Here is a 24,675-nt window from a genome sequence, read left to right as displayed (position 1 = left end):
ACATGGTATACAGCAAAGAAGTTAGGAACTTTGTTAACTTGCCAAGTTTGTTCTCTACTTTGCTTTACTACTTTCTCTCACCTTGTAGTGACTCATGTATAGACGGGTTGGCTGACAAAGTCACGAAAAGGATGATGTGGCCGGAAGGTGTGTGTTGTTATGATTCTGATAGCTAGCGTCAATGACAAAAAGCTGCCATGTGGGAAACCGTATGTGGCTAGTTGTTATTGACACCATGTCTTGTTTTGAGGTGTTTTGACTAAATATAGTTTGCATGTTGTTAACAGTCTAAGGCAACCCCGTCTGTTTTTCCCCATAGTGGCGCATGCGTCGGTTTTGTTGCTAAACAACCAACCCCTCCATACAGTATAGTTGTCTGTGAGCAAGTATAGTTGGTTGCATTAACCACAGACATACTGGGAGTATTTATGTTCATGAATTCCTTCCCAGTGATACACTTGACTCATTGACATATTTTCCACTGCTGTAGGCATACAGTGCAGTGCTTAAAGTAACTACCCAGTAAAAATCTGTTTTAAAAGTGAATCACCTATTAACGCTTATCCAAATAATGTTTTTGGCTCCCCCTTCTCGTATTTGTGGCGAAAGCATAAATAGGAGGAAAAAACACTTTAAAAACCCCACCTCAAACTTCTCAAACAGACAATTTAAAAAATGCTTGCTATTTCCTCATGAGGAGGATGAGCTGGCCAATCAGTGGTCTAGAGGAGGATGAGCTGGCCAATTAGCCGTCTACGCGCATGAATATTTTTAATGACCAGTATACGCCCACACCATTCTGTTGTTGGGGTACACCCACACCATTCCAACACAGAAAAGCTGCTTTTTAACATTAACATTTTTTAGAAGTACAGTGAGTACAAAACATTAGGAACACATTCCTAATATTGAGTTGCACCCCTTTTTGTCCTCAGAACAGTCTCAATTCGTCGGTCCATGGACTCTACAGGGTGTCAGCAGCGTTCCACAGGGATGCTGGCCCATGTTGACCCCAATGCTTCCCACAGTTGTGTCAAGTTGGCTGGATGTCCTTTGGGTGGTGGACCATTCTTGATACACACGGGAAACTGTTGAGCGTGAAAAAAACAGCAGCATTGCATTCGAAGGAATCTTTGTTTCATCTGTGCACTAACTGTAGAATTTCAGCACTTTGCCCTCGAATGGATTGAATGAAATTCAACCTCAAACAAAGAGTGATTATCAGAGCTTGAGAATGGATATGCTTTCCCATGTGTTCCAGTGTCAAGATGGTTCAGACAGAGTGACACTGGAAGATAGCTGTAGGCTTGACCCGTCTATGCAAAGATGAACCGGTAACTATCAATCTTCAGTAAATACGTTTAAGTACTGAGCAGCTGTAAATATGACGGATCATTCTTTCAACGTAGTTTTGTCAGAATAGCCTGTATACTGTGCGATCAACACATAATGTAAATGGTCAGTTGAATGTGGCTAGTTAATATTCCCATGAGTAAAAAAGTGTGGATCAAATATCTGGGGAAGTCAAATGCCAGTCTTTTGCTTGCAGAAATGCTATCACACCCACTGTGTGTAACAACATACACCATGTGTTCACGTGTGAAATGTAACAAAAACGATACAGCTCAGATGATACCCCGTTCAAAGGCACTTCAATCTTTTGTCTTGCCCGTTCACCCTCTGAATGGCACACATACACAATCCATGTCTCAATTGTCTCAAGGCTTAAAAATCCTTCTTAAACCTGTCTCCTCCCCTTCATCTATACTGATTGAAGTGGATTTAACAAGTGACATCAATAAGGGATCATAGCTTTCACCTGGATTCACCTGGTCAGTCTATGTCATGGAACAAGCAGGTGTTCCTAATGTTTTGTACACTCAGTGTAGGTCATAGTTCATAGAAATCTGGACACACTGGACAGTTACTTTAACATAAAGTACAATGGTAAGTGATAAATAACACATTGTCCAAGTGTTTGATTTTGGTCCCGAGGGTTTTGGCCAACAGCCAGTCTTTTCATGTTGGGCGGCAGGTAGCCTAGTGGTTAGAGTGTTGGGCCAGCAACCGAGAGGTTACTAGATCAACTCCCCGAGCTGACAAGGTAAAAATCTGTTGTTCTGCCCCTGAACCAGGCACTTAACCCACTGTCCTAGGCTGTCATTGTAAATAAGAATTTGTTCTTAACTGACTTGTCTAGTTAAATAAATATAATAAAATGTTCATGAAGCTTGCTTGACTATCTCTCTGTCAATACATTTACTGCCACTGTTCCCTTATCTTATCTAACATGTATGTCTTGTTTAAATATTGACATAGAATGTACACTTGGGTTCAGTCTAACTGCTCAACGGTCTGGTTTCACTATGGCTTGTTCTGGATATGTGGGGGTAAGGCTTATCACATTTCCTTAAGTTTTGTGTTGAGATCTTTAAATGTCCCTTTCTGTTGGCTACATGAAATCAACAGGTGCAACAGAACGCATCCAAAGCTTTGTCAAAATAATTTAAGTAAATAATTGAAAGAGGAGAGATCCACATAAATGATCGTGCCTGTCTCTACTCGCCCCCTTCATACGTCAACTCCTCTCTTCAAGTGGGACTTACACTCTTCCATTCATCTTTCCATTTACCCATTCATCCATTAATCCGTCCGTGCATGCGTCTGTGCTTGCTGGTTGTCTTTGCCTCATGTCAGGGGTCTCTCCTTTACTAACCCACCGGTTCTTTCTGTCTATTCTCTGTCTCACCTCCTCCACCTCGCCCCTCGCCCCCTCGCCCTGCAGTCGGCTCACCCAGGGAGAAGTAGTGTGTCAGTGGGATTCGGACCCCGAGGCGGCGTGCTCTGTAGCGGAGAACAAGCCGGCCTCGCGACACTTCTACCCCATCGCCCTACTGCTTGTCAGCTCACACCTGCTGGTCGTGTGGTTAATTTTAAGTCTTGTTTTTCTGCTTGCAAAATATCAATAAAGTTGCTGACGATGCCATGTACTAACCTTGTGTGCGTCGGATGGTGATTTTTGTCTGTGCAGCTTGTTTTCTGGGAGGGAGGGAGTCTGGAATTTGTGTGATTTCATTGATTTTGCTTTGAAAGGGTAATTGGGTGGATACATAATTGAATTTGTACAATCAAACACAAGCTTTCGACTGTTAATCCGACTAGCAGGCTTGAGGATTGGATGGAATCGATTTAGAATGTAAGGGATTAAGAAAATAAATTCTCTCCGCTAAGACATATTAGCCTTCTCTATTTTCACAGATACCATACTGTTGAACCTTGGAGGCTTTTTTCTCCCGTACCTAAAGCATTGGCCATATAATACTATCAGAAGGACTGGAGATAAACAGTTATCTCTTCATGTCAATGACAGAGAGCTAACGTTCTGAGAGCTAGCATTGCGTTCTGGTTGGCTGCTCTGGCACAGATACCAAAGTGCTAACAGCGTAACTGAAGCCAATCACACTGTTACACACTCCAGTGTAAACTCCAAGCAGCTTGAGGGCACGTTCTTATCATAACCTCCAGTTGACCCCTGTCAGTTGAGGGACCCTCCTCTTCATAGAGACTGTGATTTATTTACTAAGATTCTACATTTAGTAATGTACTACATCTCTTCAATGATTCCTATGTCCTCTGGAATAGTGGACGTGGAACCCCCACTCTTCTTCCCCACTCCAACTATCTCCCCCTCTACTCTAAAGTAGAGCATAGTAGGATTCTGATGAGCAGGGGAAAAAATAGAGCCGTATAAATCAGTAGTGATATGCTCCAAGACACTTTCTCTCCCTCCGTTAGACTGCTGTTAGTGTGTTTAGATGGTTAGACTGCTGTTAGTGTGTTTAGATGGTTAGACTGCTGTTAGTGTGTTTAGGTGGTTAGACTGCTGTTAGTGTGTTTAGGTGGTTAGACTGCTGTTAGTGTGTTTAGATGGTTAGACTGCTGTTAGTGTGTTTAGATGGTTAGACTGCTGTTAGTGTGTTTAGATGGTTAGACTGCTGTTAGTGTGTTTAGGTGGTTAGACTGCTGTTAGTGTGTTTAGGTGGTTAGACTGCTGTTAGTGTGTTGAGATGGTTAGACTGCTGTTAGTGTGTTTAGGCGGTTAGACTGCTGTTAGTGTGTTTAGACGGTTAGACTGCTGTTAGTGTGTTTAGGCGGTTAGACTGCTGTTAGTGTGTTTAGATGGTTAGACTGCTGTTAGTGTGTTTAGATGGTTAGACTGCTGTTAGTGTGTTTAGGTGGTTAGACTGCTGTTAGTGTGTTTAGGTGGTTAGACTGCTGTTAGTGTGTTTAGATGGTTAGACTGCTGTTAGTGTGTTTAGACTGCTGTTAGTGTGTTTAGATGGTTAGACTGCTGTTTGTGTGTTTAGATGGTTAGACTGCTGTTAGTGTGTTTAGATGGTTAGACTGCTGTTAGTGTGTTTAGATGGTTAGACTGCTGTTAGTGTGTTTAGATGGTTAGACTGCTGTTAGTGTGTTTAGATGGTTAGACTGCTGTTAGTGTGTTTAGGTGGTTAGACTGCTGTTAGTGTGTTTAGGCGGTTAGACTGCTGTTAGTGTGTTTAGACTGCTGTTAGTGTGTTTAGATGGTTAGACTGCTGTAAGTGTGTTTAGACTGCTGTTAGTGTGTTTAGATGGTTAGACTGCTGTTAGTGTGTTTAGATGGTTAGACTGCTGTTAGTGTGTTTAGATGGTTAGACTGCTGTTAGTGTGTTTAGACGGTTAGACTGCTGTTAGTGTGTTTAGATGGTTAGACTGCTGTTAGTGTGTTTAGATGGTTAGACTGCTGTTAGTGTGTTTAGACGGTTAGACTGCTGTTAGTGTGTTTAGACGGTTAGACTGCTGTTAGTGTGTTTAGACGGTTAGACTGCTGTTAGTGTGTTTAGATGGTTAGACTGCTGTTAGTGTGTTTAGATGGTTAGACTGCTGTTAGTGTGTTTAGGTGGTTAGACTGCTGTTAGTGTGTTTAGACGGTTAGACTGCTGTTAGTGTGTTTAGGTGGTTAGACTGCTGTTAGTGTGTTTAGATGGTTAGACTGCTGTTAGTGTGTTTAGATGGTTAGACTGCTGTTAGTGTGTTTAGGTGGTTAGACTGCTGTTAGTGTGTTTAGATGGTTAGACTGCTGTTAGTGTGTTTAGATGGTTAGACTGCTGTTAGTGTGTTTAGACGGTTAGACTGCTGTTAGTGTGTTTAGGTGGTTAGACTGCTGTTAGTGTGTTTAGATGGTTAGACTGCTGTTAGTGTGTTTAGATGGTTAGACTGCTGTTAGTGTGTTTAGGTGGTTAGACTGCTGTTAGTGTGTTTAGATGGTTAGACTGCTGTTAGTGTGTTTAGATGGTTAGACTGCTGTTAGTGTGTTTAGATGGTTAGACTGCTGTTAGTGTGTTTAGATGGTTAGACTGCTGTTAGTGTGTTTAGATGGTTAGACTGCTGTTAGTGTGTTTAGATGGTTAGACTGCTGTTAGTGTGTTTAGACGGTTAGACTGCTGTTAGTGTGTTTAGATGGTTAGACTGCTGTTAGTGTGTTTAGGTGGTTAGACTGCTGTTAGTGTGTTTAGACTGTTAGACTGCTGTTAGTGTGTTTAGATGGTTAGACTGCTGTTAGTGTGTTTAGATGGTTAGACTGCTGTTAGTGTGTTTAGATGGTTAGACTGCTGTTAGTGTGTTTAGATGGTTAGACTGCTGTTAGTGTGTTTAGATGGTTAGACTGCTGTTAGTGTGTTTAGATGGTTAGACTGCTGTTAGTGTGTTTAGATGGTTAGACTGCTGTTAGTGTGTTTAGGTGGTTAGACTGCTGTTAGTGTGTTTAGATGGTTAGACTGCTGTTAGTGTGTTTAGATGGTTAGACTGCTGTTAGTGTGTTTAGGTGGTTAGACTGCTGTTAGTGTGTTTAGATGGTTAGACTGCTGTTAGTGTGTTTAGACCGTTAGACTGCTGTTAGTGTGTTTAGATGGTTAGACTGCTGTTAGTGTGTTTAGATGGTTAGACTGCTGTTAGTGTGTTTAGATGGTTAGACTGCTGTTAGTGTGTTTAGATGGTTAGACTGCTGTTAGTGTGTTTAGATGGTTAGACTGCTGTTAGTGTGTTTAGATGGTTAGACTGCTGTTAGTGTGTTTAGATGGTTAGACTGCTGTTAGTGTGTTTAGGCGGTTAGACTGCTGTTAGTGTGTTTAGATGGTTAGACTGATGTTAGTGTGTTTAGATGGTTAGACTGCTGTTAGTGTGTTTAGATGGTTAGACTGCTGTTAGTGTGTTTAGATGGTTAAACTGCTGTTAGTGTGTTTAGATGGTTAGACTGCTGTTAGTGTGTTTAGATGGTTAGACTGCTGTTAGTGTGTTTAGATGGTTAGACTGCTGTTAGTGTGTTTAGATGGTTAGACTGCTGTTAGTGTGTTTAGGTGGTTAGACTGCTGTTAGTGTGTTTAGATGGTTAGACTGCTGTTAGTGTGTTTAGATGGTTAGACTGCTGTTAGTGTGTTTAGATGGTTAGACTGCTGTTAGTGTGTTTAGATGGTTAGACTGCTGTTAGTGTGTTTAGATGGTTAGACTGCTGTTAGTGTGTTTAGATGGTTAGACTGCTGTTAGTGTGTTTAGGCGGTTAGACTGCTGTTAGTGTGTTTAGATGGTTAGACTGCTGTTAGTGTGTTTAGATGGTTAGACTGCTGTTAGTGTGTTTAGATGGTTAGACTGCTGTTAGTGTGTTGAGATGGTTAGACTGCTGTTAGTGTGTTTAGATGGTTAGACTGCTGTTAGTGTGTTTAGATGGTTAGACTGCTGTTAGTGTGTTTAGGTGGTTAGACTGTTGTTAGTGTGTATAGACTGTTAGACTGCTGTTAGTGTGTTTAGATGGTTAGACTGCTGTTTGTGTGTTTAGGTGGTTAGACTGCTGTTAGTGTGTTTAGATGGTTAGACTGCTGTTAGTGTGTATAGACTGTTAGACTGCTGTTAGTGTGTTTAGATGGTTAGACTGCTGTTAGTGTGTTTAGATGGTTAGACTGCTGTTAGTGTGTTTAGACTGTTAGACTGCTGTTAGTGTGTTTAGATGGTTAGACTGCTGTTAGTGTGTTTAGATGGTTAGACTGCTGTTAGTGTGTTTAGATGGTTAGACTGCTGTTAGTGTGTTTAGATGGTTAGACTGCTGTTAGTGTGTTTAGGTGGTTAGACTGCTGTTAGTGTGTTTAGATGGTTAGACTGCTGTTAGTGTGTTTAGATGGTTAGACTGCTGTTAGTGTGTTTAGATGGTTAGACTGCTGTTAGTGTGTTTAGATGGTTAGACTGCTGTTAGTGTGTTTAGATGGTTAGACTGCTGTTAGTGTGTTTAGATGGTTAGACTGCTGTTAGTGTGTTTAGGCGGTTAGACTGCTGTTAGTGTGTTTAGATGGTTAGACTGCTGTTAGTGTGTTTAGATGGTTAGACTGCTGTTAGTGTGTTTAGATGGTTAGACTGCTGTTAGTGTGTTGAGATGGTTAGACTGCTGTTAGTGTGTTTAGATGGTTAGACTGCTGTTAGTGTGTTTAGATGGTTAGACTGCTGTTAGTGTGTTTAGATGGTTAGACTGCTGTTAGTGTGTTTAGATGGTTAGACTGCTGTTAGTGTGTTTAGGTGGTTAGACTGCTGTTAGTGTGTTTAGGCGGTTAGACTGCTGTTAGTGTGTTTAGATGGTTAGACTGCTGTTAGTGTGTTTAGATGGTTAGACTGCTGTTAGTGTGTTTAGATGGTTAGACTGCTGTTAGTGTGTTTAGATGGTTAGACTGCTGTTAGTGTGTTTAGATGGTTAGACTGCTGTTAGTGTGTTTAGATGGTTAGACTGCTGTTAGTGTGTTTAGATGGTTAGACTGCTGTTAGTGTGTTTAGATGGTTAGACTGCTGTTAGTGTGTTTAGGTGGTTAGACTGCTGTTAGTGTGTTTAGATGGTTAGACTGCTGTTAGTGTGTTTAGATGGTTAGACTGCTGTTAGTGTGTTTAGATGGTTAGACTGCTGTTAGTGTGTTTAGATGGTTAGACTGCTGTTAGTGTGTTTAGATGGTTAGACTGCTGTTAGTGTGTTTAGGTGGTTAGACTGCTGTTAGTGTGTTTAGATGGTTAGACTGCTGTTAGTGTGTTTAGATGGTTAGACTGCTGTTAGTGTGTTTAGGTGGTTAGACTGTTGTTAGTGTGTATAGACTGTTAGACTGCTGTTAGTGTGTTTAGGCGGTTAGACTGCTGTTAGTGTGTTTAGATGGTTAGACTGCTGTTAGTGTGTTTAGATGGTTAGACTGCTGTTAGTGTGTTTAGATGGTTAGACTGCTGTTAGTGTGTTTAGATGGTTAGACTGCTGTTAGTGTGTTTAGATGGTTAGACTGCTGTTAGTGTGTTTAGATGGTTAGACTGCTGTTAGTGTGTTTAGGTGGTTAGACTGCTGTTAGTGTGTTTAGATGGTTAGACTGCTGTTAGTGTGTTTAGATGGTTAGACTGCTGTTAGTGTGTTTAGATGGTTAGACTGCTGTTAGTGTGTTTAGATGGTTAGACTGCTGTTAGTGTGTTTAGATGGTTAGACTGCTGTTAGTGTGTTTAGGTGGTTAGACTGCTGTTAGTGTGTTTAGATGGTTAGACTGCTGTTAGTGTGTTTAGATGGTTAGACTGCTGTTAGTGTGTTTAGGTGGTTAGACTGTTGTTAGTGTGTATAGACTGTTAGACTGCTGTTAGTGTGTTTAGATGGTTAGACTGCTGTTTGTGTGTTTAGGTGGTTAGACTGCTGTTAGTGTGTTTAGATGGTTAGACTGCTGTTAGTGTGTATAGACTGTTAGACTGCTGTTAGTGTGTTTAGATGGTTAGACTGCTGTTAGTGTGTTTAGGTGGTTAGACTGCTGTTAGTGTGTTTAGGTGGTTAGACTGCTGTTAGTGTGTTTAGATGGTTAGACTGCTGTTAGTGTGTTTAGATGGTTAGACTGCTGTTAGTGTGTTTAGACGGTTAGACTGCTGTTAGTGTGTTTAGACGGTTAGACTGCTGTTAGTGTGTTTAGATGGTTAGACTGCTGTTAGTGTGTTTAGATGGTTAGACTGCTGTTAGTGTGTTTAGACGGTTAGACTGCTGTAAGTGTGTTTAGACGGTTAGACTGCTGTTAGTGTGTTTAGGTGGTTAGACTGCTGTTAGTGTGTTTAGACGGTTAGACTGCTGTTAGTGTGTTTAGATGGTTAGACTGCTGTTAGTGTGTTTAGATGGTTAGACTGCTGTTAGTGTGTTTAGACTGTTAGACTGCTGTTAGTGTGTTTAGATGGTTAGACTGCTGTTAGTGTGTTTAGGTGGTTAGACTGCTGTTAGTGTGTTTAGGCGGTTAGACTGCTGTTAGTGTGTTTAGGCGGTTAGACTGCTGTTAGTGTGTTTAGATGGTTAGACTGCTGTTAGTATGTTTAGATGGTTAGACTGCTGTTAGTGTGTTTAGATGGTTAGACTGCTGTTAGTGTGTTTAGGCGGTTAGACTGCTGTTAGTGTGTTTAGATGGTTAGACTGCTGTTAGTGTGTTTAGATGGTTAGACTGCTGTTAGTGTGTTTAGATGGTTAGACTGCTGTTAGTGTGTTTAGATGGTTAGACTGCTGTTAGTGTGTTTAGATGGTTAGACTGCTGTTAGTGTGTTTAGATGGTTAGACTGCTGTTAGTGTGTTTAGATGGTTAGACTGCTGTTAGTGTGTTTAGATGGTTAGACTGCTGTTAGTGTGTTTAGATGGTTAGACTGCTGTTAGTGTGTTTAGGCGGTTAGACTGCTGTTAGTGTGTTTAGGCGGTTAGACTGCTGTTAGTGTGTTTAGACTGCTACTGTTATTCCGTCTCTAAAACAGCAACTGTAGGAGTGATCCCAGAATGTAGGAGTGATCCCAGGGAATAGGAATGATCCCAGAGTGTAGGAGTGATTTCAGCTAACAGTGTAGGCACAGCGCACAAACGTTTCTCAGTCTTAACCTGCCAGGTATGGGATGTTTACAGACTAGAGGGAGGGAGGGAGATCCAAGAATGAATACACTGATAAAATACAAACGAGTTGACAGAATTTGAAAATGATTCACTTGGACATGCTGACAGGTATGGGATGTGCGCTACCACTGACTGAGCAAACATGGCTATGGACCGTTCTGAATTTACGGATGCATGCAAGAATTTGGCTCTTTACATTGACTGGAAATAAATATAGATAGGCGTCATTTAATTAATCTTGGCCTGCGAATCGCTTTCTCCAGTTGGCTACACTGAGCTCTAACACCAAACATCATAGTTTCTAAAATGAAGTACTGCAAGACAGCGTTTCAAACTAATATATATATATATATATATATATATATATATATATATATATAGATAGTATGGGCTGATATAGGCAAATAATGTTAGATCGTCATGTAATGGACCACATGAGAATTTCTGGTAATATATCCTCTATCTGCGGCAGAAGTGGGCACATTTTGATCTTGCCTAGGCTGCAGAATTGCTGGGACTTTGGTTGTTTGTCCCTCCCTAGACGTAGTTTGACAAACCCAGTTTTAAATAATAATTTGCACGGGCATCATGTTGCACCAAGAGCTCCATGGCCATTGAGAGGCCATAGTATAAACGGATAAGGAGAGTAAGCTTGTCCATGGTGGTCTGCGAACCCACGACCTTCCAGTTCGCAATCAAAATCCCAATGTTGCCATGTAACGCTCTCGAGGTGAAAAACAGTTTGTCAGTCTGTATATCTAAGGCTCTGGTTTGTCCTAGGAGTGAGGGGAAAGGTAGGCATGTTCTCATCTATACTTTGTTTAATTATTATTTTGGATAGAGGGAGGATCACTTTTGTCAAGCGTTCAGGGAGGGTCAGGTGAAAATATATTTGGACTAAATTAGGGTCATCCATTTTAATTTCAGAGAAGTCTGATTTTCTCAATGTATCCCTTATTATTAATAACTTACAGTCCCTTACCTTAGCTGTCCTACGGGTAATATTTAACTGTTGTCTGTCTGTTATCTGTTTCCCATCTGTCCGTCTCTTACTCAGTTGTTGGTTGTTGTTTTCCTTACTTAAAACACAGACCCCCTTTTTGAGAAAATGATTCATAATTTCATTTCATTCTTCTTCCCTCCTTTTTGTCATCATGGCCACGCCTCCAAACCAGGGAGGGATGTCGGATTGAGAATGTGCAAAAGAATATTAAATGCCGGAAGTATGCCTTCAACATGCTGCAGCTGATGGCATTCCCCAAGATCTACCGGCCGCCGGAGGGGACCTATGGGAAGGTTGACTCCTGAACCCAACCTATATATAGGAACGAAGATGGCTACGTCCTGATTCTCCACCCTCCACAGGGAGTGTGCATGTGCATGTGCATGTGTGCATGTGGACACAGCCGGTGTAAAAACAAACCAAATGATTCCCGACGTAATCTAATCCAAGCAGTAAATATAGTAGCAATAGAAAAAGTCTATAGCCATGTACTGCAGGTCCAGATGTAACAAATAAATAAAAGGTTTAGGTGTTTCTGATATTGGCCATGTTATGCAATGTTGCTGGGACACTGTTTTGTACGAGTTAAGTTTGTCCGTGTTTCTTTGTCATTTTCTTAATCGTTGAGTCATAGTTTGTAAGATCTGCGAAGCGTGTTGCTTGCCAATTGAGCATACTTTCTCATGCTCTGTTTCTGAAATGCCTTAAAGGTTAGTCACATTCGCACAAGTAAACACAGTAACTCATTTGCGTCAGACAACATGGCTTGAAGGAAGCCTTGAGAAGGTTCTATAAGTTTGAGAAAAAGCTGAACAGACTTTCCCGTTTAGCTTGTTGTTCATGTTCACACGGGTCTCTTTTGTAGAAGGCTGTCTGTCCCTTAAGGAGCCTGAGAGAGCTTACTGTAAATACAATTTAATTCCATGAATATGTTCTCTCAATCTCAATCATGGTTGCTTTTACGACCACATATTTTTTGGTACAATAATAAACTCAATCGTAATGTCTCACAAAATATGTTGAATTACTGCCATATCTATCACATGCTGTATATAACTTTACTTTTGTTTAAAAATATTGTTTTCCTTTATTTTCCCTCCACAATCAGTCAATTGAAAACCAAACCATAACCCCTTTATCATATTTATTTTTTTATCCGCTTTTATGCTTTATTCGGGGTCACTGTCTTGGATTCAAAAGCATCCAAGGCTCTTCCTGTATGTTAAATATCTTTGTTTGCGCTTTGCATTCCTGTTTATTTAATTCAAATACATTTGATTAAATTGCTATGGAATGGATAATATCTGTGTTCATCTTTTCATAATGTCTGTATCTTATTAGGGAAATGGATGTTGATCTCTCTGAGGCAGGAATGTCCAAATAAGAACACGCGCACACACACACACACACACACACACACGCCACTCATTCTCGCCTCATTGTTTCCTAATAGGGAACTGATCTGAGGTAGTTCCCTTTTTCACAATATTGGCTTCCAACTCCAACCAGTTCAATGACTGGCCAGGGTTAGAAAGGGGTTTGCTACATTATCTCAGTCAGTTGCTAATATTACAAACCCTTATCTGAAATTCCAACACTGGGCTACACTGGGCATTCCAGAGCCTGAGCAGCAGCTTCAGAAAACTAAAGAGCTCACGGGCAATTGGCTGGAAAATGGACTCCTGGTGTATCACTGACGAAGACATGGCGGAGGTCAAGAAGGAAGCGTTGGAGCATCTGCGTCCGTACCTCTGTGAGAAGCTAGTGGCCGACCGCCACCTGGACTACCTTCGGTCCAGGAGGGTCCTTACGCGGGACGACGCCGAGGACATCTGCTGCAGGGTGGGGAACAGCAAGAAGACCGGTAGGATGCTGGACTACTTAGCCGAGACCCCCAGGGGCCTCGACTACCTCGTGGAGTCCATACGCCGAGTGAGGACCAAGGACTTTGTCATCGGGAAGATCACCAGCGAAGTCGAGGCGGTGAAGATGGAGAGGAGAGAGGAGGCCATCTTGTCAGCAGCAGGTAGTTCTTCGCCGGTCTGTATATGCAAAGAGAGAACTCCCTTTGTGTCGTTTCAGAGTGACAGTACTGGATACAAAGGCAGTAGTGAAGCACAGTCCATCCAAACCTCTCTGTCCAACTCCGAAGACAAGTGGGGTCAAAATGAAGCATCCTTTTCCTGGAGTACCCTTCCTGAAGGAGTTAGTGTGTCTTCTCTACCCAGTCTCCCGAAACCAGGAGAGCAGGGCGCCCCTTCAGTACCCCTTGAGGACTCCGAGCCCGGGACCTTAGAATCTGAGAGCAGTGACCAGTTTCACACCCTCCGTTCCTTTTCAACCCCCTCTCTGTGATGGAGTAATACAGAATGGTTGGATTATATGGGGACAGTAAAGGGTTAGGTTTTATTGTTTCATAACTGTACATGTCATCGTTATCAAATGTTTTATTTTCCATATCATAAAAGCCTACAGTGGATCCATGAGACGTGGTTTCTAACATGTTTGTTCTAGCAATAAAATGTTTTACTAAAAACGTTCTGTTATTGAAATGCAAAAAATCCTGTAGTTCTCAATCAGGAAACAAACAGAACTATTACAAAATGGATGTGTGCCAGAAAGTTGTACTGGAGAGCTTTAGTTTCATATCTTCATCTGCTACAGTATCAGGAAATGGAGCTTCCTGTTTCTTTGGGGCACAGTCCCACTTCATGTCCCTATTTGAACTTCTGCCAGGCACCCATATCATCTAGGAAATGATCAAATCAGCATGTTTATGTTTTCTGGGATTTTATTTTGATTCAGGATGTGCAATTTTGACATACCGACGAGAACTCTTCAAGGGAAACTAGTTAGGGACAGTTAGTGTGTATATGACTTGGATAATGAAACAAAAACACGTAAAGCTCCAAATAAGCATTTCAATGTGTTAATAAATAAATATGACAAAAGTACAGATGTAAAGGTTATTATATACAAAAATATAAACAGCTAGTTACAATTAAACTTGAACTGAGAGGTAATATACATTAGGACACGAGCACTAGCTGTCACTCTGCTAATTTCTTCACATACTATCATGACCAAAGGTAGAACACAAACACAACATTTTTTGCTACGTTATTTATGAAAAACTATTTAAACACATATTTCCATTATATTCGACGGACAGTTTGCGGCTATTCTCTCCAAAAGGCGCTCCATGTTGTAGAGGAATATTGTGGAGTTGGCAACTCTCTGTGCCTCACACGGTGAGCATCTAGAACTGTTCTGTAAATGCAGAAAAAAGAGAAGCAATATAATTGACATTTAGATGAAAGCAGAGTGACATTGGCATTCAAAATACTGTTGCTGCTAATCAAATGAATGCCAATTAAAAATGTAATGTTGAACAATTGGAAGTATGGACCGTCAGGACTTCTGACAACACTACATTGCTGTTGTACCATACATATGTGGGATAAACTTCAGAACTTATTTAAAGGTTAACTTACATATTGGCGTTCATGTTCTTCCAAATCTCTTTTCCGATGGTGGATGGATGTTTTTATTTCATCGTGGTCGTTATCTGTGACCTGCATGTCCTCGATCAGGACAACCTCCAACTCCAATAAGTAACAGTGCATGAACTTAAACAGGCAGTTGTCCTGGGGAAGAACAGAACCACAGGCTGTGTTACAGTATATACACAGACTATAAAACATTGATCTGGAAATCTATAAAAGTATGCAAAAGAGGTATGTTCTAATCATGGCATTACAAACTGGGGCAGACTGGGACCAGAAATAGGCCCTGGCATTTCTAACACACTGGATCCTTTTTTTCCATGACGCCCCACACCGCATTTTCAAAGGAACCAAAATAAAAAACTGTTTGTGACAGTGTGTTCTATGTATTGAATATTGCTACAAGAACTTACATTGTAGATGTCATCGTTGGTAGGAGCATACAAACAGGCATCTGATTTCTGACAAGAAAGAAAACCACAGTTGTATGAATCATTTCTTCTTATCCTTCAATGTAACACATGTTACTAGTCCTTTGAAAATTCCCCTCTACCCTAATTCCACACCAAACACGCCATACCAGGACTACAGGACATTCATTAGCTGTAGTCTTACTTCTATGGTACTTTTCAACCGTTTCAAGTCCGCCTGAAGCTCTCTAACGTCTTGTATTCTCAGCCCGGGAGTTTCAGCAGCACCAGCAATGGGCAAATGTGCGGTGGCACTCAGGCAGCTTTAATAGAAGAAGTACGGATGAATACAGGGATGATACACAACACAATGAACTAATATGTCCCTAGTTTATTTAGTTATGATTGTGGTAATCTCTTTAAGGATTGTATACGTCATATGGTTAAAAAAAGTGTTAATTTCCAATCAGGAGTCTGAAATAATACAGGCTGTGACTAATCCAGGCTGTATCACAACTGGCCATGATAGGGAGTGGTGGCGCACAATTGGCCCAGCGTCGTCCGGGTTAGGGTTTGGCCGGGGAAGGCCGTCATTGTAAATAAGAATTTGTTCTTAACTGACTTGCTTAGTTAAATAAAGGTTAAATAAATACAACAACAAAAAATGTCAAAAGGCATGCATGTACTCATATTTTTATTAGGGGTGCACAAATCAGCCCCTCAAGTTCCACTTGCTGGTTCTTGTTTCTCCCTGGTCCCTAATTGATTAATGTACAGTACCAGTCAAAAGTTTGGACACACCTACTCATTCAAGGATTTCTTTGTTTTTGCTATTTTCTAGAATAATAGTGAAGACATCAAACTATGATATAACACATATGGAATCATGTAGTAACCAAAGAAAGTGTTAAACAAATCAAAATATGTTATATTTGAGATTCTTCAAAGTAGCTACCCTTTGCCTTGACAGCTTTGCACACTCCTGGCATTCTCTCAACCAGCTTCATGGAATGCATTTCAGTTAACAGGTGTGCCTTGTTAAGTTAATTTGTGGAATTTCTTTCCTTCTTAATGCGTTTGAGCCAATCAGTTGTGTTGTGACAAGGTAGGGGTGGTATACAGAAGATAGCCCTATTTGGTAAAAGACCAAGTCCATATTATGGAAAAAACTGCTCAAATAAGAAAAGAGAAATGACAGTCCATCAATACTTTAAGACATGAAGGTCAGTCAATCCGGAAAATGTCAAGAACTTTGAAAATTTCTTCAAGTGAAGTCGCTAAAACCATCAAGCACTATGATGAAACTGGCTCTCACGAGGACTGCCACAGGAAAGGAAGACCCAGAGTTACCTCTGCTGTAGAAGATATGTTCATTAGAGTTAACTGCACCTCATATTGCAGCCCAAATAAATGCTTCACAGAGTTCAAGTAACAGACACATCTCAACATCAACTGTTCGGAGGAGACTGCGTGAATCAGGCCATCATGTTCAAATTGCTGCAAAGAAACCACCATTTTACTAGGCAAGTCAGTTAAGAACAAATTATTATTTACAATGACAGCCTACAGTGGGTTAACTGCCTTATTCAGGGGCAGAATGACAGATTTTTACCTTGTCAGCTCAGGGACTCTATCCAGCAACCTTTCGGTTACTGGCCCAACACTCTAACCACTAGACTACCTATCTCCCCAAATCTAAAGGACACCAATAAGAAGAAGAGACTTGCTTGGGCCAACAAACATGGACATTAGACCGGTAGAAATCTGTCCTTTGGTCTGATGAGTCCAAATTTCAGATTGTTGGTACCAACCGCCGTGTCTTTGTGAGACGCATAGTAGGTGAACGGATGATCTCCGAATGTGTGGTTCCCACCGAGAAGCATGGAGGAGGCAGTGTGATGGCGCTTTGCTGGTGACACTGTCTGTGATTTATTTAGAATTCAAGGCACACTTAACCAGCATGGCTACCACAGCATTCTGCAGCGATCATTTGTTTATCAACAGGACAATGACCCAAACCACACCTCCAGGCTGTGTCAGGGCTATTTGACCAATAAGGAGAGTGATGGAGTGCTGCATCAGATGACCTGGCCTCCTAAATCACTTGACCTCAACCCAATTGATATGGTTTGGAATGAGTTGGACCGCAGAGTGAAGGGATGCTCAGGATATGTGGGAACTCCTTCAAGACTGTTGAAAAAACATTCCAGGTGAAGCTGGTTGAGAGAATACCAATAGTCTGCAAAGCTAGGCAAATGGTGGCTACTTTGAAGAATCTCAAATATTATATATTGATTTGTTTAACACTTTTTGGGTTAGTACATTATTCCATGTGTTATTTCATAGTTTTTACGTCTTCACTATTATTCTACAATGTAGAAAACAGTAAAAACTATGAAAAACCCTTGAATGAGTAGGTGTGTCCAAACTTTTGCCTGGTATGTCATTGGATGACTGGAGAGTCCATGCACTTGCTTACCCAGGTGCCAATAAGTGTCTGACTGAAGGAATACCAAACGGTGGCCCTTGAGGACAGGAGTGGTGCACCCCGGCATGTATGTTTGAAGCATTCAAACGCCCAAATATATTGTAACGACCCTGGGTTTATAAGCGCGGAAATCGACTCTGCCGCACGAGCATGCTTTTGCGGCACAGTCGATAGCGCGCCGGACCTCGGGCTAAAAGGTCGAGGGTTCGAGACCTGCCCCCTGCTGTTTCATTACAATATATTCTAATAGCATGGAATCAAGTGTCAAACCCACTATGGCCACCATAGCAATAGATTTCCCAGTGCGCAATAGTGATGTAATGAAGACATAACAACATTATTAGATTTACCCTCAAAGCAGTAAGATGAATGATGTCATCGCCCGGCTGTTTAATAAATGAATCGTAATCTTAGCAATGCACTTGACTCTTGAAAGTGTATAGATACGAGAACCTCACGAATGCTGAGTAGTGCATGGCTTGGTGTCATACAAACAGATTACAGGGAGCATGCAGGGAGTTACTGTGAACGGAATGCATGCATAACAGCTACGCTCCTGGCCATGCAAAGTTAAAGCTACATTTCAAGCTCTCTGTAAAAACACGTACATCAGAAATGTAATCAAACTGCAGCAAGCAATGCTGCTGTGTGTGTTCCATAAGGTGCTATACCTCAATATTAAGAAGCAATTCCAGAGCTCAGTGTTCAGATACTGGTGTTGATAGTAATGGAAGCCCCAGAAGAGACAGATCCATCGCACTCTTTTCTAGAAACAATCACACAAAAAGAAGACACATTGGAATGCCTTGTTCAAAATCCACAGGAAGTTTTTTTCTAGCGCTGGTCAACGCCCAGAGCTAGATGTTGTCCCCAAGCTGGGTCACAGCCAAAACTATGTGAAAGTGAAAGTATTTTTTACTATTGACAGCTTCTGAGAGAAAGTAACTCTTTTTATACATTCATTGGAAAATAACAGAAGAACATACAGTTCTGGCATTAATCCCTAAATATTCTTAATAAACCCGTTTTTAGCTGATAGATCTGAACGTTAACACAGAGTGAGCTTTCTTGTTGAATTTCTGAAATAGGTAACAATGTTTACTGGTTAGGGATGGTTATTGTAAATTTAACAGTCAGATACTCTCCAGATCAAGGCAAAATAGCCTACTAGTTGTCTGGTCTACAGACCACATATGTGTTACATTTAAACCACTTGGTGCTGAAGTAATTCACAGTTAATTGTGCCAAGTGTCCCGTGTGAGGACAAGCTATTGAAAAAAACGTATTTTCAACCAACAAATACGCATTTTCAATCTCTTTTTAACGTCAATGTCAGTAGGCCGGATGAGTCATCACAAGTCAAAAATCTATTTCCAAACTCCTGTGATTGACAAAGTAAGTTCACTAGGTTATAAACATAGTGGCAGTGTGCCACGCATGGACTTTGTTTCATGAAGATAATTTCACTGTGTGGCTGAATAATATGACAGAAGGCAATGTAAAAAGAAGCCGTGGTTTAGGCTAAATACATTTACTCGCCACGCATATGCATTAGGTATACAATAAAACAAGTTTAGAAGTCAGACTGTCGCAGGAACTCCCTAGAACCTTTACTTTTTAGCGATAACCTTGTAGCCTGTCAAATATCCAATATTGTACCCGAACATAACCTATACAATGTAGGCTAATGACAACTTAACATTTGTAAATTGCATACCTTTGCCCTGCGCTCCAATAAACGAATGCAAAAAAGGAGCACTGTCAAAAAACCTGTCATCGGCGTTGTTCGCTGCCCCCCTAGCAGTTAGGGCAAAAGCCAAGATCACATTATCCGAGAGTTATCCATTTCATGTGTCGTAAATTCCAACCATTCGTTATTATGGCAAGTTTCCCGATAAAAGAAACGTTTGGCTCAAGAATTGCACGAGGACATAAACTCTGTGCCCGCACCCTGAACACATGGTGCGCGGAATGGCGCTCTCACCAGCGCTGGCTTTGCTGCAGCCTAAATGTTGCACACACCCTCACAAAATCGTCATACTCACATGGAAGCGGGTGTTTGATGTCAATCCTCAACTTCTATGAATGACTATTTAATTCAAATTACCTCTAATACTGTAAATATTTCACTGTAATCCAATTATACCTTGCAGTGAAAGAACGTCGAAAGAAAGGCTATATGAAATTCCCGGAGATTACGCAAAGAATGTCTCCATTAATATAGTGTTTTAGTCCACCAGAACCTATTCTTAAACCCGGCTCAAGGAGAGTAAACATTTAGTACCCACTCATATACCACACCTGTGTTTGATAATGCCTATAATGGGTGATGGACGGCTGCACAATGCGAATCACATAGTTCCCAAGTATTCCCACGCATAAGAGAGAGAAACATTTGATCGTATACAAACGTAACAAGGTTTTAAATTATGTTTTAGTCAAACATTATCTGTGTGGGCTTCATGCAGTCAATTTGCCTTCTACAAATTATTTGTATTATGTTCCGGACCCCCGACCATCCGCTCAAGAAAAAAATCGTCCCGCGGCTGAATCTAGTTGATGATCACTAGAGTACGGTTTGACCATTGACTGGAGGTAGATGGGAGTGGTTGATCGCCCGTCGTGGATTTTAGACTTACTTATCATTCAAATATATATGACTACCCATAACCAAGTAGCCTACATCTGATCTGACACTACATTGCACTGACAAATCACTACTCAAACTATCATTGTAGTGCCAGTAGAGTAGACTATTGTATACAAAAAAATGAATCTACAATTAACATAGGCCTACAGAAAGAGCATAACGTTTATTGTGGATTTAGATCCTATTGACTTAGCAGTGATAGGGCAGCTACAGCTTCCACACAGTTTACAGATTCCAGACCTGCCAGCCTTGAATAAGCCTAATGTTTTAGTATACCACTTCAGCGCAGTGGCGGCACCCTGGCCCCACACTGCTCAAATCATAGGCAAATGCACTTTTTTAAGCCTAATAATGCTGTTGGCAGAAGACTGGCTCAATATGAATGGTAGGCTATAAACTGTTATGGGTACTTGGTAATTGTCTGCTCTTCAGCAGCGAAAATACTGTATGTTTAAATGTAAAATCTGGGGTGTAATCATTAGTCCAGTTGCGAAATGTTGTTTTGCAACTAAATCGTGAGTTTCTATTGGAAAACTCCAGGTAAGTCCGTTTAATAAACATTTTGCAACAGATCGGCGGAATGAATACACTCCAGGGTTCTTCCTGGTATTGTCTGACAAGGTGGAGATTATGTAGGTCTACAGTTGGGTAGGGGAGGTCTGGAGTGGGTCAGTCAATTTCCCTCTCATGAAGTTTTGCTTAAAGAAAAAAAAAACTGCCATTTCCTGAAACCTAGAGTCTTAAAGCGCAACTATGCCACTTTTCAAAATCATATTAATTAGGGCTAGGGCCTATATATCTAGCATCAAAACGGTGTCTACATACAGTATGTGAAAATGCAGTATTTCTATGATCTGTGGTTAAAAAGACAAGTTCCTAAAAAAACGTCTCTGTGACATCAGTGTGGGATTAAAAGTTTAAAAAAGAAATAAAAAAGAACAGAAATACCTTATTTACATAAGTATTCAGACCCTTTGCAATGAGACTCAAAATTGAGCTCAGGTGCATCCTGTTTCCAATGATCATCCTTGAGATTTTCTACAACTTGATTGGAGTCCACCTGTGGTAAATTCAATTGATTGGAAAGGCACACAGCTGTCTATATAAATCAAATCAAATTGTATTTGTCACATGCGCTGAATACAACAGGTGTAGGTAGACCTTAGTGAATGCTTACTTACAATCCCTTGGAGGCCAAGCAGTTGCCATACCAGGCAGTGATGCAACCTATCGGGATGCTCTTGATAGCAGCTGTAAAACCTTTTGAGGATCTGAGGACCCATGCCAAATCTTTTCAGTCTCCTGAGGGGAATAGGTTTTGTTGTGCCCTCTTCACAACTGTCTTGGTATGCTTGGACTATGCTAGTTTGTTGGTGATGTGGACGCCAAGGAACTTGATGCTCTCAACCTGCTCCACTACAGCCCCGTTAATGAGAATGGGGGCATGCTCGGTCCTTCTTTTCCTGTAGTCCACAATCAACTCCTTTGTCTTGATCACTTTGAGGGAGAGGTTGTTGTCCTTGCAGCACACGGTCAGGTCTCTGACCTCCCCCCTATAGGCTGTCTCATCGTTGTCGGTGATCAGGCCTACCACTGTTGTGTTATCGGCAAACTTAATGATGGTGTTGGAGTCGTGCCTGGCTGTGCAGTCATGATTAAACAGGGAGTACTGGAGGGGACTGAGCACTCACACCTGAGGGGCCCCCGTGTTGAGGATCAGCGTGGTGGATATGTTGTTACCTACCCTAACAACCTGGGGGTGACCCGTCAGGAAGTCCAGAATCCAGTTGCAGAGGAAGGTGTTTAGTCCCAGGGTCCTTAGCTTAGTGATGAGCTTGGAGGGCACTATGGTGTTGAACGCTGAGCTGTAGTCAATGAATAGCATTCTCACATAGGTGTTCCTTTTGTCCAGGTGTGAAAGGGCAGTGTGGAGTGCAATAGAGATTGCATCATCTGTGGATCTATAAGATCCCACAGTTGACAGTGCATGTTATTAGAGCAAAAATCAAGCCATGAGGTCGAGAGAATTGTTTCTAGAGCTCTGAGACAGAATTGTGTTGAGGTACAGATCTGGGGAAGGGTACCCAAAAAAATTCCGCCGATTTGAAGGTCCACAATACAGTGGCCTCCATCATTCTTAAATGGAAGAAGTTTGGAACCACGAAGGGTTAAATGGGCAGTGAGTGTCGGCATATTTACATGCATAATCTCACATTGACTGCTGATCAGAAAAATGACGATACTGCTATTCTAATTGCTTTGGAGGACTATTTTAAGACCACAATTAAACGTCATATATGAGAGATACCTCTGTAGCCGCTGTAAACAGGATACAGATGAACAGTTATCACTCGATTGCTGGAGAGAGCTGCAACATGCCAGTACTGCGGACTGAGGGACGAGATAAGAGAGTGGCTGTCACGGATCCCCCCGGTACTGCTGCTCATTCCATTCACCAGCTCCGGAGGTCTACGTCACCGGCCTTCTAGGCGTCACTGAACTGGATTCATTACCACCAACCCCGGACTGTCTTGTCTCATTACACACACCTGGTTCCCATACCCCCAGATTAGTATATAATATATATGCCCTCTGTTCCCCATTGTCCTTGTCGGTTATTGTTACCATGTCCGTTGGTCCTGTGAGTACCTGTGCTGTTGTTTCGGCTTCCAGGCTACGTGTTATTGTGCACTTGTTTTACGGGTCTCGTCCTGTGTATTATTTAGAGGTTAACACCTCGCTCTTTTGTTTGGGTGGAGAAAATAATACCCCCTATTACGTATTCCTGCGCCTGTCTCCAATCATTAGACAACGTGACAGCAGCTCGTGTTAGACATTGCGAGTGAAGGAACAAGACGCCGATTTCTACGATAACGGGATCTTAGTCTACCAGAGGCTATGGAAATATGAAGTGTAGCTGAGGTTACTGAGAAACATGAGGACGATAGATGGAATACAAGTGGATACAGTGAATGCAACAGAGAAACAGCGGAGGTACAAACCACAGGAGAGTGCACCCATGAGAGGTCAGGTGACATTACATGACAAAAACAAAATAGTGTGGTAACAATCACAAGCGAGTTGAGAGCAATGCCCAGCACATGCAGGTCTTGTGGCGTCGCAAATCACTCTGCCAAGGTGTGCCAGGCAGGGGACAGATCAGGCAGAGTAAAGAAAGTGCATGTTGTGAAGGATACTATACAGAGAGGGGGAGGCTCTGACAATGATGACCCGGTCTACACCACGGAATGCAGCAGTAAGGCTCACTCTCAGGGACAGACATGTTTGGTGCAGCTAAGACTGAATAATAAAAGGCCAGCTTGACACAATGTAATGAGCAAGAGAGTGAAAGAGAGAATATCACCAATTATAAACTGGGTGGTTCAAGCACTGAATGCTGATTGGCTGACAGCCATGGTATATCAGACCATTTCCCATAGGGATGACAAAATATAAATGTTTTACTGCTCAAGCACAGACTACTCTTTGAACTTGTTGAGACGGACCAAAATCCACCACTCTCCGGTTAGCGCTTAGGACTCATGACTGACACAATGCCAGCAGAGTGAAACAAAATGGAGCAGTATCTCAAAGGGCCTTTAACCAAAGAACAGCTGCTGAGTGCATATTATGACGTTTTAAACGATCCAGTGGTCTGTGCAAAGGAGATGTCCACTTCATACTGGACCCAAGTTGCACCCCTGTACAATGTGCACCACAGAATGTGCCTGTAGCCTTGAAGGCAAGAGTGAAAGCCCAACTGGAGAAATATGAACATGATGGATACATCACCCCAGTGACTGTGCCGACGCCCTGGATAAGCAACATGGTCATAGCCAGAGAAGATCAGATTATGTATGGACCCAAAACCCTTTAAATCAAGCACTGAAAAGATCTCACTACCTTATGCCAATATTAGAGGATGTGCTGTACAAACCGTCTAAGGCACGCGTATTTACACTGGTGGATGCCAGAGATGCCTTTCTCCAGTGTAAACTAGATGAGGACAGCAGTAGGATGACGACGTTCTGGATGCCATGGGGTCGGATGAGATGGCTGACACTTCCCTTTGGGCTGTCCGTGGTCCCCGAGATGTATCAACGTAAGCAACAGGAACTGCTGGGGGACCTCGAGCCTATCGCAGATGATATTCTTGTTGCCGGATGCGGGGACTCCAATGAAAAGGCAGAGCGTGAGAACGACAACAATCTGCAGCAGGCACTGATGGAGCGGTGCAGGGAGGTGAGACTCAGGCTCAGTGTGCTAAAGCTGCAGTTCAGTGTCATGGACACGAGGGACTGAGAATAGACCCAGAAAAGACCAGGGCTGTACTGAACACGCTGACGCCCACGGATGCCAAAGCAGTACAGCTGTCTGAAGTGTTTGAGCCTCTTCACCGGCTGCTGGACAAGAACAGTGTGTGGCACTGGCTCCCTAAACTTGGCCAAGCTGTACAGGAAATAAAACGCCTGAAGTCTATCACGCCTGTTCTGAGGTACTATGACGTCTCGAAACCGGTCACTGTGCAGAGTAACGCAAGTAAGAATAGCTTAGGGTGCTGCCCAATGCAACAGGGACAGCCCGTGGAGCCTGCTTTGTGAGCATTGACGCCAACGGATCAAAAATAGACGAGGAATGTTGGAGTATTGTATTTGCTTGGTAGAGATTATCA

General features: G+C 42.0%; 3 protein-coding genes across 6 annotated transcripts in view; 2 read left to right on the top strand and 1 right to left on the bottom strand.

Annotated features, from left to right (window-relative positions):
* LOC120034790 (type II inositol 3,4-bisphosphate 4-phosphatase-like) overlaps positions 1–12,247 on the top strand; it is a 144,817-nt gene extending 132,570 nt beyond the window's left edge. For 2 of the 4 annotated variants that reach the window (XM_038981410.1, XM_038981407.1), the window contains one exon: positions 2,786–2,979. In XM_038981410.1, the coding sequence (XP_038837338.1) occupies positions 2,786–2,969 (184 nt within the window). In that variant the 3' untranslated portion in view covers positions 2,970–2,979. Of the gene's footprint in view, positions 1–935; positions 1,702–2,785; positions 2,980–11,121 lie in introns of those variants that run through there. The other 2 variants (XM_038981409.1, XM_038981408.1) reach the window with 2 other exon arrangements.
* A 97-nt stretch (positions 12,248–12,344) lies between these two features.
* On the top strand, positions 12,345–13,470 carry LOC120034795 (B-cell lymphoma/leukemia 10-like). The gene has a single exon (XM_038981417.1). The coding sequence runs from the start codon at positions 12,624–12,626 to the stop codon at positions 13,302–13,304; it is 681 nt and encodes a 226-aa protein (XP_038837345.1). The 5' UTR covers positions 12,345–12,623; the 3' UTR covers positions 13,305–13,470.
* Positions 13,471–13,728: 258 nt separating this feature from the next.
* LOC120034797 lies at positions 13,729–19,309 on the bottom strand. The gene is made up of 6 exons (XM_038981419.1): positions 19,071–19,309; positions 18,025–18,119; positions 15,071–15,188; positions 14,869–14,916; positions 14,444–14,596; positions 13,729–14,219 (listed from the first exon to the last, which is right to left on the bottom strand). Exons 1-6 carry the CDS (start codon positions 19,128–19,130, stop codon positions 14,088–14,090), a joined length of 606 nt encoding a protein of 201 aa, XP_038837347.1. The 5' UTR covers positions 19,131–19,309; the 3' UTR covers positions 13,729–14,087.
* Positions 19,310–24,675: the final 5,366 nt, after the last annotated feature.

The sequence above is a fragment of the Salvelinus namaycush genome, chromosome 42 (assembly GCF_016432855.1).
Source record: "Salvelinus namaycush isolate Seneca chromosome 42, SaNama_1.0, whole genome shotgun sequence".
Lineage (NCBI taxonomy): Eukaryota > Metazoa > Chordata > Actinopteri > Salmoniformes > Salmonidae > Salvelinus > Salvelinus namaycush.
Note: the sequence above shows the minus strand (reverse complement) of the source record. Positions and strands in the feature narration are given on the sequence as shown.

Coding starts and splice junctions, on each gene's coding strand:
- LOC120034795 (XM_038981417.1), top strand. CDS start 12,624: ATGGACTCCTGGTGTATCACTGACGAAGACATGGCGGAGGTCAAGAAG.
- LOC120034797 (XM_038981419.1), bottom strand. CDS start 19,130: ATGACAGGTTTTTTGACAGTGCTCCTTTTTTGCATTCGTTTATTGGAG. Junction 18,120..19,070: donor TATTGGAGCGCAGGGCAAAG/GTATGCAATTTA, acceptor GATTGTTTCTAG/AAAAGAGTGCGATGGATCTG. Junction 14,917..15,070: donor GGTTGAAAAGTACCATAGAA/GTAAGACTACAG, acceptor CTTTCTTGTCAG/AAATCAGATGCCTGTTTGTA.